General features: G+C 41.2%; 1 protein-coding gene and 1 long non-coding RNA gene across 8 annotated transcripts in view; one reads left to right on the top strand and one right to left on the bottom strand.

Moving 5' to 3' along the window:
* The window catches only part of DACH1 (dachshund family transcription factor 1), a 340,610-nt gene that overhangs the window by 186,515 nt on the left and 140,191 nt on the right, over positions 1-13,904 (bottom strand). For all 7 annotated transcript variants that reach the window (XM_053384684.1, XM_053384681.1, XM_053384682.1 and 4 more), the window contains exon 2: positions 11,613-11,728. In XM_053384684.1, the coding sequence (XP_053240659.1) occupies positions 11,613-11,728 (116 nt within the window). The remainder of the gene's footprint in view (positions 1-11,612; positions 11,729-13,904) is intronic.
* LOC128411989 (uncharacterized) lies at positions 6,714-11,617 on the top strand. Its single transcript, XR_008329994.1, has 3 exons — positions 6,714-6,966; positions 7,856-7,944; positions 10,854-11,617. It is a non-coding gene; the product is annotated as an uncharacterized LOC128411989 (long non-coding RNA).

Here is a 13,904-nt window from a genome sequence, read left to right as displayed (position 1 = left end):
AATGCACTCACTTATTTGGGAGTAAGGCCCACAAACTCAGTGGGGCTTGGTTCTGGATAGACATGTATATATAAAATATAAAAATTATAAAGGAGCACGATTCCCTTCTATGAAGGGTGGGGTGGGGTGTTATACTGTGTGATAAGATTCTTCTTTGGTTTGTTCCCTTTCAACTAAAAGCGTCGGGGCTGCTGATTCTTCTAGATCTGTCAGCAGCTTTCAACATGGTCAATCACGAACTCCTGGACCACCGCCTTGCCAACGTGGGGATCCAGGGCACAGTCCTTCAATGGCTGCGCTTGTTTCTCTCTGGTCGGGGACAGAGGGTGGCGCTTGGGGGGGAATTGTTATCGAGCCACTCCTTGGTGTGTGGAGTACCTCAGGGTGCGATACTCTCCCCGATGCTTTTCAGCATCTTTATGCGCCCCCTCGCCCAGCTTGTCCGCAGTTTTGGGCTGGGTTGCCATCAGTATGCTGATGACACCCAACTCTATCTGTTGATGGATGGCCATCCTGACTCGGCCCCAGACACACTGACCAGATGTTTGGAAGCTGTGGCTGGATGGTTACGTGGGAGCCGGTTGAAGCTAAATCCTTCAAAGACAGAGGTCCTGTGGCTGGGACGGGACGATATGGGATTGGGGGGGCAACTCCCATCTCTTGCGTGGGCGCAATTAGTGCCAGCACCGTCCGTTAAGAGTTTGGGTCTAATCTTCGACACCTCCCTTTCCATGGAGGCGCAGATTGCAGCTATAACAAAGGCGGCATTTTTCCATCTCTGCCAAGCTAAGCAGTTGGCTCCTTACCTCTCTCGCCCTGACCTAGCCACTGTGATCCACGCGACGGTCACCCCCCGACTGGATTATTGTAACTCGATCTACGTGGGGCTGCCCTTGAGACTGACCCAGAAACTCCAGCGTGTGCAGAATGCTGCAGCGAGACTCCTTACGGGGTCTTCGCTGCGAGATCACATTCACCCAGTGCTATACCAGCTGCACTGGCTCCCGGTGGAGTACAGGATCAGGTTTAAGGTGCTGGTTTAAATCTTTAAAGCCCTATACCGCCTAGGACCCTTGTACCTACGGGACCGCCTCTCCTGGTTTGTCCCACAGAGAAACTTACGGTCTTCAAATAAAAACATCTTGAAGGTCCCAGGCCACAGAGAGGTTAGGCTGGCCTCAACTAGAGCCAGGGCTTTTTCGGCTGTGGCTCCGACCTGGTGGAACACTCTGTCACAAGAGACTAGGGCCCTGCGGGACTTGACATCTTTCCGCAGGGCCTGCAAGACAGAGCTGTTCCACCAGGCCTTTGGCCAGGGCACAGCCTGACTCCCTCCCTCGGCAATCTTCGCGGAGCTCTGGCCCAATGGTTGACTTGAATTAATTTTATAATGAATGATTTTAGAGTGTTGTTTGTGTTGTACTTTTGTACTGTTTTATTGTTGTTAGCCGCCCTGAGCCCGGCTTCGGCTGGGGAGGGCGGGATATAAGTAAAAAAAATTGTTGTTGTTGTTGTTGTTGTTGTTGTTGTTGTTGTTGTTGTTATTATTATTATTATCCACAGCAAGGGGGACCTGGTGCTGCCAGATGCTTCCTGTCCTTTTGCATGCCAATTTAAAACAGCAGCAGCAGTTCAAGGACCTCTGGGATTGGAGGAAGGGAAATAGCGTCAAGCCCATTCTTCCTCCCTGTCTGCCCAGCCAGCCCAAATGGAATCAATTTGAAGAGTGATCTTAGTTGCTGCTCCAAGCATCTCAAGGGCTGGATGCAGGGACTCTGCATCTAGGTGGTTAAGAGCGGTGGACTCGTAATCTGGTGAACCAGGTTTGCGTCTCCGCTCCTCCACATGCAGCTACTGGGTGACCTTGGGCCAGTCACACTTCTCTGAAGACTCTCAGCCCCACTCACCTCACAGAGTGTTTGTTGTGGAGGAGGAAGGGAAAGGAGAATGTTAGCCGCTTTGAGACTCCTTCAGGTAGTGATAAAGTGGGATATCAAATCTATACTACTATTCTTCTTCTTCTTCTTCTATAATGAAGGCAACCCAGGTTGCCATTGAAACATTAGCTAGCCCTCACCAACATTACAGGGGAACGGATGAGCTTCTGACTGGGGTCTGCTACTTTTATACTAGTGGGGAGCCCCAAAATGCCCCCATGTAGTTGTGGGTCTGTTCCAAGATGGATGCACACAGGACTGCAACCTTGTTCTTAAAGCAGAATTGTGAGATCTAAGAGTTTTATCCGGATGATCTATTGATAAGCAACTGGACTTGCTGAAATCTCAAACTTGCTTATCATTTGAATAGATTAAATTTAGAGATTAAAAAATAATTGTAATTGAAAAAAGATCAGCTAGTATCAAACTGTTAGCAGTAAGATGCGAGAAAATTCTTATCCATTAATCCATATGATGTGCTTTGGATGACTAATACTAGTGGCTAGTGAACAGGCCTATACAAAAAAAATGGATATGAACAGTGTTAGTTTAAATGTTTTTTTAAGAAAGTAGAAAGGCAAATGCAATTAAATGGAATTCTGATCTTGCTTGACCTCAATATATATATATATATATATATATATATATATATATATATATATATATAAAAATAAATAATTCTGATCAGTTTGTGACTTCTGACTAGCTGCTATTGTACGGTAATCATTTAAAATTTACAATTTTTTAGACCTGCACATTACAAAATATTCCTTTTCAATATGCTTCTTGGCACGGTCACTATATAGGCAATGAATGAGGCATGAACATGGAGAAACTTAGATGTACCATCATTTGGCAGATCCGACTAATGCCGACTAATGCCACCAATTCTCTTAAGACTCAAAAATATTTTGAAGGCATGAGTATCTTAGTTATTTAGGGAATCTCTGAACATTAGGTGTCCATGATGAAGAAGTGGAATATGGAAAAAGTTGTCTCTTCAAACTGGAGCAAACAATTAACCCAAAAGAAATGGAATTAAGGTCATTCGGGAATATTCTTGCTAACATAACTCAATTTCATTGTGGAGCTAAAAACTAAACAGCTTCGTTTGCACATCACACTATGCCAAACACACTAACAACAAAACAACAGCTCGTGGTTCATGAGGACAGAGCTTAAAGCACAAGCCTAATTTCCAATGACTTGCGAAGCAGCTGCGCAAAGGACCAGAGAGGTGCAAAGCACCCACAAGCTCCTCTCTGGGGAGTCTGCACATATATGTGCTGCTGCTAAGCCATAGGTAATTAATTTTGGGAAATCATACTTTGTTGGAACAAGGAACTGATTTGATGACCTTCTCGAAATGACGCAAGTTGCTGGGCTCAGAGCTCCTGTTAAGTTGTTTGTTGTTATGATCTGATTGTTATTTTCATTATGAACTACCATGGTTTGACTTGGATTTGCAAACCATGGCAGGGACAATAAGAGTTAGTAAGGGAGTGAAAAGGAGTGGGGGCAAATCTTCTCCTAGTTTAGAGAATGCTAAGTCTATTCTATATTAGACTGCTAGCTGCATTTATATATGAAGGTGGAGAAGTGGGCAAATCAATGGTTTTCATCAAAAGGTTTGCTGTGGATTTAAGAAGCAACCCTTTTCACCACCATGTTGTCAACAAACACAAACGAAAAGCAGATGAAACATTTCCAAGCCATGCCTGAAGTAGAAACAGACATCAACTGTGTAGTGTTCATTAGAATAGGATTATAAAGCAATTTACAATCACAGATACAAGGCAGCAAACAAAAACAAAACACACAAACAAAAAAGAACCTCTGCACTACAAATAAAAACTCTAGTGATTATACTGTAAGCTCTGTTAAAAGGAATCACATTAAGTTACCATAGGAACGACGCTGTAAAAGGCTTGTAGAGGTAAGAAATGCATGAGACGTTAGCATTTAGTGACAGAGATGAAATGAAAACCCTTCTATTGGGAATGGGACACAGATGGATCTGTGTTAAGTGAATAAATACAATTAAATCATAAATAACTTCAAAGGAGCCAGTGGAGCAGAATCAAATACAGAGAGCAGTTAGCCAAGAGGACACAAAACCATAAAGAAGAAGGAAAGCGAACTAAAGAAAAGTTTCCAAACAAAGCAGGAGGGAATGGTTCTGCTAACTGAATATCTGATCCCTCTTACTAAAACTGACATTAGATAGATAGACGTTAGAGGGTAGATATATTCCTGTATTTAATTTCTAGGCGTTTAGACTATGAAGGACATGAATTTGCTTTCAGTTTACTTGCAAAAGCTGATCATAATATGCATCACAAGGCTTCATAAACAATGCAATGGTATTATGCTAATGTCATGTTTATCTTTTCCATGTATCGTGCCACACCAGATCTTCCTTTTTGAAATTACCAAAACCCACAAAAATTACAGGAATATTTAAGACAGATTTTTATCAGAGAGGGAGAGAGAGATGCTCAGAGCTGTATATCAATTGAACATGGGCTAATAAAGTTAAATAAAACAGAAAAAGAAATTCACAGAAGGAGCTGTGTTAAGTCTGCTGCAGAGAAATCAACGAAGAGTCGTGTGGTACCTTAAAGACTAACAAATTTACTGCAGCATAAGCTTTCATGGACTAAAGCCCATTTCATCATATGCAATAAAAGAAAGATAATTAAAAATGGTCATATTTCAAACTGTACGCTTCTACTCTCAGATAGGACTACATTTTTAAAAGGTTGGTTAAGAGTTCTCAGCCAAAGGGAATGAAGGCCTCAGAGAGTAAGAATGAAGGAAAGAAAATAAGGGATGATAGTGGAAGAGACCTCCAAGAGGAAATATAAGAGCCCCAATTAATTTTCCTTTATGTCTCCTATGGTTTGGATTTATGTTCCGGTTTGTTAAACAAATCCCGAAGGTTAGAAGGGTAATGCATAGAAGTGAGTTCATATGCATATCCCTTCCAAATTTATGACTTAAATAGCAAAACCTGTGTTTGGAACTTATGCTAGGATTAAATAGGTGTAAATCTGGGTCCAATGAAATTTGTAATGATTATTAATGAAAATGTCATAGATATGGATGTCAAAAAATGGATGAATTACACATGTGAGTTAGTGTGCCCATCTGAAGAATGAGGAGAATAGCTGTGATTCACAGACAAGGATGAAATGCCAGGTTGCTCAGGGCAACTTCCTGGAACAGGTTTATTCACGTGGAAGAGGAGTGAATATCTACTGAACTCTAGAAATTATAAAACATCATGAGCCCCTGTTCCATAATATCAGTCATATAAATTTAATTCACAAAAATAAGTAAATCTATTAGAAACTAGTTGAATTAAATAAATTAGTTGATTTAGCAATATAGCACAAAGCTCTTCTAAATGCAGGCAGACGATGCCATATCCTCCATAATATGTTGCCATCAAATACAAAAATCAGCTTATTGGGGTCTTTTCCAGGCTTCAGAATTAAATTTGAGCCAGCCTTTCACATATCTGAAAAGCTTCACTTTCAGACTGTATATGAGTAAGTATTAAAGGTAAAAGCTAAAGGACCCCTGGATGGTTAAGACCAGTCAAAGGCGACTATGGGGCTGCGGCGCTCATCTCGCTTTCAGGCCGAGGGAGCCAGCGTTTGTCCACAGACAGCTTTCCGGGTCATGTGGCCAGCAGGACTAAACTGCTTCTGGGGCAACGGGACACCGTGACAAGTGCCAGAGCGCACGGAGTCCACCCCTTGTGTTTCTGTCCATCATTGCTCTAGGTAGGCCTCCTCAAAGCAGCTCAGAAAAGAGAAGGAAATCATTCAAAGGGCAAGTATTTGTGAATAAACCATTAGCTAATTATTCAATTTAAGTATCTGTTGCTGCACAGAACAAAGTATTGTCCTGCTGCCATGCTACAAACTGTAGAATCTGGATTGCTAGCATTGATCCAGAAGCGCCTATTTTTCCACTCACTTCCACGGAAAAAAAGGTGTATCAATAACACCATATCAACAAAAATGTGTACCAATGTACAAAATCCATCAATGTGTACCACGAAGATTCAGGAAATACTCCGGCTTCCTTATTCGATACCTGCCATCAATATTGCAAGTTTCCAGTGGAAAGTCTTTGTTCTGTGTCGTGGTGAGATTACCTGCTATTCACAAAGAACTCTGTAGTTACAAACTGCTGCATTCATCACACGTCAATCATATGTAACTTATGTAAAATATTTAACAAAAGGCTAGCTTTTTAACCTTCCACTATCCTCTTGCTAGTAGCTTAAGGACCTCCCGAGCCAGCTAGACCACAGATCATACAGAATTGTTACTGAGACCAGGCTAGCCACCAACAGAAGTTGGAGATTTCGTCTCACCGGTCCCACACTTTGGGACACTCTTCCAGCAGAAAATCAACGGACACCCTTATTTTTTTATTTCCAGGTGTCTCTTGATAGGCCTGTGTTTACATTTTTTGATCAGCCAGTTATTGTGTTGATAATGATTTACTATTTTGATGGTATGTTATATTCTATTGCATATGCTACTGCACACTGCCAAGTTACATTGTATGAATTGTCAGTATATAAATACTTTTATAAATAAATAAAAACCAATGAGATTGATGGGATCTGCGACAGACACTATGCTCTTGCTTAGGAGCAGCTGCTTCTGTCTCGTTGCATATAGTCTGCTTACTAGGCCAAACCACCACGAGATCAGAAACAGAATGCAAAGCCATGTAAATTGGCGTGGGGGACCTTTCTGGCTCCGCATGCCAGGTATGGACGTCAGGTAAGGTATCGGATCCTAGCCTCACAGGCCAAATTTGACAGCTGGGTGGGGCTGTCCACTGGTTAATCACCTGACAACACCATGACATCAGGTAACTTTTTAGTCCTGAAGTTAGGACCTCAAAGCAACACGAGGCACTTACAAAGAGCCTTTAAGCCACCTGAGACTTTGGTTTTAGAGCCAAAACCTGCAGGGGCACTGGTAGAGACAACGTACAACGGGTAATACAGTTTAAGCCTTATGATTGTGCATTGGCAGCTGCATCTGTAGATGTCCCAGACCTGGTGTCATATAGGGTAGGTAGGTGGGCATGCTTTGAGGGAATAGGCTTTGCAGGCCTCTGACAGGCCTGGCCCATGGTCTAGATGTTTCCCACCCCTAAAGTAAACATTTATCAGGTCAGAATCCAAGTTCACAAATGAAATATTATTAAGATTTTCACTTTAGACATTTACTGGAAATAATCTACACACTTAAAATTTAGACTTTTTTTGACAAGATATTTGGGTTTGGGCTGCCTTGCACATTTCTAAATTCTTACACTACGCATAATTCTGTTGCATTCATCATCTTAAATATTCCTATTACCAAAGCCACAAAAAAGCTGAAACGCAATAGTAGTGAAGTGTTTCTTTATTTGTATTAGAAACTCCTCCCAAAACAGAGTAAATGTGCTTGCAATAAGAAAACACAAATAAATATTTTTTCAGTTCACTTCCTGCAGGAAAAAAACTATGTGTTTGCAGGCCAAAAAATCTTAGGTCACCCAGCAGTCTCCTATTGACTTATAATTCATAGACAGCAGTATAGAACTGTAGAACTGGCCGACTATGAGGGTCGTCTAGCCCAATGTTTCCCAACCACGGGCCATATGGCCCCCTGGGGCCCCTAGGATGTTCCAAGGGCCCCCCAGGTGAAAATCACATAAATGGGGGTCACAGCATGAGGCTAGGGGGCCACAGAGGCAAGTGAGAAGTGAAGGGGGGAATCATTTTTTATATTTAAAAAATCTTGATTGGCTGGCTATCCACTTGGCCAATCACAAGCAAATAAGAGAGTGGCCCACCAGGACCCAATGCTGCTTTTTGTCACATATGTTTTCTTCTTTAGTGATCCTGGTTTGTTTCCGGTGGGAGAGGGCGATCACTGAGACTCCCATTTTGACCAGTGGAGCCTATGATCCAGAACCCCCAGGTCAGGTTAAGTGTGATGGTGGGGTTACAATGGGTAGGGCAAGCCAGAGCTGCTTGTTGCTGCCGCCACAGTGCTGGGCCCGGTGACAGCCTGGGCCTGACTCTGCAAGGTGCAGGGTTCAATCTACCCCGTGCCTAGCCGATCAGGGTCTTCGGATGTTGCCAAGAGGTGCGGGGCCTGTCGGCAGCATTGGCTGGGTTTTGCAAGGCACGGGGTGAAATCCGCCTGAGCGCCTAGCCTAGTGGGATTGTCTGGTGCTGCTGACTTGCATCTAGTATATAACTAAGTGTCTACGCAGAAGAAAGCCACACTGAGTTCAGTGAGCCTTACTCCCAAGTAAGGGTGTGTGGGGCTATAGCGTTTTATCTAGGCAGCCAGGGCTTCTCCGGATGACAAGATATTTTTGCACCAGGTCAGTGAGGACCACTTGCTTTTTAAACTTCTCCCATATATACAGAACTCCCAGTGCGCCTTCTGGCCTGTATCTGTAGGTTTCCCCCTCTGTGTCAAATAACTGGCGTCAAATAAGTGTTGTGTACTTTTTATAATACATGGAAGATGGATCTCCCTCGGGAAGTTCCAGACTCTCCTTCCTTGGAAGTTTCTAAGCAGAGCTTGGATGGCCACCTGTCAGGGATGCTTTAGCTGAGTTTGCTACTTTGCAGGAGGTTGCACTAGGAAGATGACCCTTCGGGTCCCTTCAAGCACTATGGTTCTGTTTTTCTGCTTCGACAATCTTTCATTATGGTCCTATAATTTTATGTAATTGTATTTTGTATAAATTATAAAAATTATTTAAAAACATGTGCTATTTAGAAACAAAACATTTAAATAGTGACCTTTATACCGTAGGTAGGATGGGGGGGGCATGGGCGTATCCAGGATTTTTGTTAGGGGGCAGGCTTTTATTAGAGTGGCAGAACCTCAGATCTGTATTGATTTGTATTGGTTTTTTTCTTGTTGGGGGGCAGCTCCCCCCCCTCCCTTGGCTACATCCGGGGGTGGGGGCACAGGAAGGAAACAGGGTCAGACGGCGGCCACAGTCAGAAAAAGGTTGGGAAACACTGATCTAGTCCAACCCACTCCAATGCAGAATTCTTTTGTCCAACAAGGGACTATAACCCACGATCCTGAGATTGTCTCAGGCTAAAGACTGAGCTATGAAAGGTAGGATAATCATGTCACCTAAGGGCAATACATTCTATCAACCTCAGCTGTACTCCATTTGAAGCGGGGAGATGTGACCAATGTAACTGACATGATCAATAGGCTTGAATTCTGTATATCCAAAATAAAGTACTGAGCAATCCTCCAGTGGAGTACGGGGGTACAGTTGGGTAACAGCCAAGGAAAAGCTGAAAGAGCAAAGCCTGCAATCAGATACATTATTATCTAGACTTAAGCACCACTTAACACAGTGGGACTTAATTTTGGTTAAACATTGCAAACAATTGTGCTGCAATGTAGACAATGTCTTCAGAAAAAGTTTGCCTTGATACACAAACTGCTATCCTGTTTTCAAGTTCCTTAAGCTGTTCTTAATCCACCTCTATAGAGGTTTTGGTTGGTTGGTTGCAAGTCACTTTGGGTTGCCTTAGGCAGGATAAAGCAACTAACAAATGTAATAAATAATAATATAATGCTATTCAGTGTGGCTTTGCATTCCAGTGCAACATAAGCATGAAAAGTCAGTTCTGCCTGCATTTCTTTAGCCTCCGTTATTTTGTGCATCTGTATATTTTGAATGAATCTGGTAAAAATAATTTAAAAGTCCCTGTAAAAAAAGGTTTTATTTTAAAGAGAAACAAAGAAGCACTTATTGTGCTCCATCACAGACAGCGGACAACATTTCCAGTTTTAAGAACAGTGCATTCAGGTCAACTAAGCACTTATCCAACAATTAATCATTTATTAAAAGAAGAGTTCCAAGAGATAAGGAGATTAGACACAAAACAGTTGCACTTTTGAAGATGTTCCCTCATCTCTCCCATCCTTTTGTTCTTTGTGTGTGTGTGCTCATTTAAAACCAAACACCACCACAATGTTTACAATACAGACAATGCATGAAAACCCAACAAATGCATAGAAGAAAAATGATAGTACTTTGATAAGAAAGCCCCACCCCTCCAGCTCTCCTCAAACCCTTGCAAATTACTACAATAAAAAGCACTAAACCATTAGAAGACAAGGAATGAAGAGGTAAACATAAAGTGAGAGAATAGGAAGGAATAAACGGTGAAAAGAAAAATATTCCGTCTAATACTCCTAGAACCTTGATGTCTGTTGTGCCTGGAATTCTTTAACACATCTTTCAAAATCCATCATTATATTTCAACATTTCCATTGAGCCTTTGGCTCCAGTAGCCCCTCATCATTCTCCTGAAATGAAACTAAGGGCTGTATACAAATTTGCATTTGCGCGTGTTCATCTCTTCTTATCCTTCTTACTTCTCCTTGGTGCATCCTGGTTCCTCCACCTTTTATTCTAGCCTATGTACACCTTCTGTTCTTTCCTGTTTTCTTGTATTAATCTGCATTTTTACCCGTTTATCCTGTCCTCTCTTCAATAAGCTCCTGACCATTCTATACTCTCACAACAGCCTTGTAAGGTAGGTGAGGCTGAAAGAGAATAACAGACCAATATTTCACAACTGCCTAGAGATTTAAACCTTGGTCTCTTTACACCAAACCTAGTCATCTATCTGAGGTGTACACAACTAAAACCATATTGATGGCCTATTTCATTATTACTACCTCAAGGGGGCCATAGTACTATATTCACCTCAGGAAAATACATTTTTGTTCCAATTTTAAATCTGTGTTTTGTTTATAATACATTTTGGGCAAACCAGCTTTTCTCTTCTACAATTTATGTAATGCAGATTTTTTTCTTCTTCAGTCTGAATCTGCACAGGTCTCCCCAATGCAGTGGCCAGATGAGGGAAGCTATAGAGTCCTTCAAGGAATAGAACTGGAGAGCAGACCCCACGGACCTTGGTGAAAGAGCTGTTTTCCATTATTAAAAAGATCCAGTTGTTCAATGTAACTCCACCCAGTTTTGGCTAACTTCCCTCTTACTCCATCCCACATAATTCAGGAAAGTTCTTCCAATGTCCAGGGGAGACTTTGAGAGAGGAGGAGGAGGAAGGTTGGGTGGATATGTCTCCTCCTATTCACATTTCTCAGGATCAAAGCCAAGAAAAGGAATTCTGGCAACAAGATGCCACCTGGATAGAAATGGCTAGTAAAAGGATGGGATGTAGCTGTTGCAGCCAAAATAGCACGGTTGTAACAAAAACAATATAGGAATTGATTTACTGGAAATGAGTTTTATTTCCATTTTGGTATTGTATCATATAAAATCGCATAATGACAGCAGCATATGCATTTTAATTACGAGTTACATATGATCCATGCAAAGGGACAACAAGCTGGCTTCATAGGCGGGTGAAGGGAAGGAGGAGGTCTCTGCAACATTCTGTGGGCTGGGGTACAGAGTTCCTGCTCACATGGTCATGCAACATATTACACACCCATTAGCTAATAAAAGTTTTCATTCGTCAATAAATTATTGCAGAGCAATAGAAAATGATAGCATGTTTTAAAATAATGCTTGGACGTCCTATGGAATTAAGGGATGCGGTTACCACACCATAGAGTACAGATTTCCTACCTGTTGGTGGGATGATTCCTGGAGACATAAGACCAGGGACAGAATGCGGCATGATATGTGAATTCTCTGGAGAGGTGACACTTTGAGTCCGCTTAGGAGGCCGACCAGGTCTGGAACTGAAAGGGGGGAAACCAAACAAAAAAAAAAACAACTTTACAATTAAGCTGTTGTCTTACACATCATTTCAAAGTTGTTTCAATTGGTAACATGGACTGTAAATAAATTTGTTTCAAGGACGGTTGCTTTTGCAGTTAGATGTAATAGACTTCCATCACTAATTAGATTACATGCTGAATTCATTTTCCTCATTGAAGATCAGCCGCGCTTGATGCATAATTCATAGCCTGCACCTCGTTACCTGCTTCTTCATATTAATATCTATACACAGTTTGAATTGCCTCGTTTGCATATGCTAAAGTTCTGCATGCAGCCTTCAGCATGAAAATTATGCACTAACTTGTAATAATTATTACAGTCAGCCTGCTATTGATTTATGAGACTTTTAAAAACCAAATATGTGTAGTACTTGTAATGAATGATATTTTAAGGTTCTTCAGGAAATTAAAAGGCAATGGCTGCCTAAGGAAATGTTCTGCTTGTTTGATTTAATACTACAGTTAGCTGGGAGGTGGAATGAAAGAGTGATTCAGACCTATAGCACATTTTTCGATGATATGTTTTATTACTTCGCACTACTACCCTGATATCTAGATGATAAATGACAATACATATCTAATATGTGAAAAGGTCTTGCAATTTCTTTATTTTTTGTCACGTAAAAGATAAGTCAAGTTATCATTTAACCCTTATTCTATTTAAAAGCAAAAAAATCTTGCTTTAAATAAGGCACATTATTCAGAAAAGGCTTTGAATTGTTTGTAAGGCATCCTTGAAAAATTGCAGTCCTGGCACCTTACATCTGTTCTGTGTGAATACATAGAAGGGATTGTACACATTCCCTAACTCTGAAAGCCTTTGGGTTTTGATTTACTAGAATACGGTAATAAATACACAGATCGCACTGTTTTGGGACCCCATTCAGAAGAAATGTTCACCACAGAAAAACGAAGGTGAGGTCACTTTCTGCTGACTGTACAACAGACCCTTCACTCAATAATACCAGATGGGAACTGCCAATCTCATGGAAACCTAAAAGCAAGCAGCTATGTGAGAGGCTCCTCCCTGAAGACGACTGCGCTCAACTGTGGACAATCCACAAAGAAGGACTAGGGGTGTTCACTAGGCCACAGGCAGGATGAGCAGCCTGCTCCTGTCATTGAACGGGATTTCACACAGTTAACAGGCAACAAGGAGAAACATCAGAAGTGGACGTGAAAACCATACTTGAGCGTTAAAGTACAATGGATCTGTATGTATAGCAGGGTTGTTCTTTCTACGTGAATTTACGGAGCAGTATTCCCAAGTGTGTTCAAAAGCTACCTTCTGAGGCACTTTTGAAGAGTAGGGTAGTATGGGCAGTTGTTTGAGCAAGTCGGGAGAAGGGTTTTCATGGGGGTTCTTCAGATTAAAGTCCCTATTATGGGACAAGGAAATTTTACGTGCAAGATGCTTTTTTGCTGCCTACAAGCTCTTTTGATAAAAAGGGGAGTCCCAACAGTTAAACAACAACAGCTGCTGTTATATAAAAAAATTCCACTGAACTCAAAATTCTGCTGTTGAATTTATTTATTTAAATTATTGAATTTTAAAATGTTACATTACGAATTAAACTTATTTTTATTACACCGTACATTTATCTGACATCACTTCAGTATTTATTATTTATTATACAGTCGAATTTACTTTAATATTGCCAGCGTTTTCAACTGCACACCATTTTTTTCATTATACCATACTCAACAAAAAAATTCCACTGTTCCTTAAATACCTCTTCTGGTTCTCTTATTCTACTTGTTACACCGGCTAACTCTGCATATTCTAACATCTTAAGTTGCCAATCCTCCTTCCTGGGGACCTCTACACTTTCCATTGTTGGGCCAGCAAGATCTGAGCCACAGTTGTTGCATGCATTTTTCTGACTCCTGGGAATCTCTGTCTGGGTAATTCCTAACAAAAATGCCTCTGGCTGTTGGTTGTTTTTTTGGTTTTTTTGCTTTGTTTTTTGGAAATGTTGTTTTAAACACTTTTTTCATCTCATTATATATCATTTCCCAATATTCTTTTACAATTTTGCATCCCCACCACACATGAACAAAGGTTCCTTCTACTTCTTTACATTTCCAACACAAATCCGATTCCGCATTATACATTTGAGCCAGTCTACTCGGAGCT

This window comes from Podarcis raffonei, chromosome 4 (genome assembly GCF_027172205.1).
Source record: "Podarcis raffonei isolate rPodRaf1 chromosome 4, rPodRaf1.pri, whole genome shotgun sequence".
NCBI lineage: Eukaryota > Metazoa > Chordata > Lepidosauria > Squamata > Lacertidae > Podarcis > Podarcis raffonei.
Note: the sequence above shows the minus strand (reverse complement) of the source record. Positions and strands in the feature narration are given on the sequence as shown.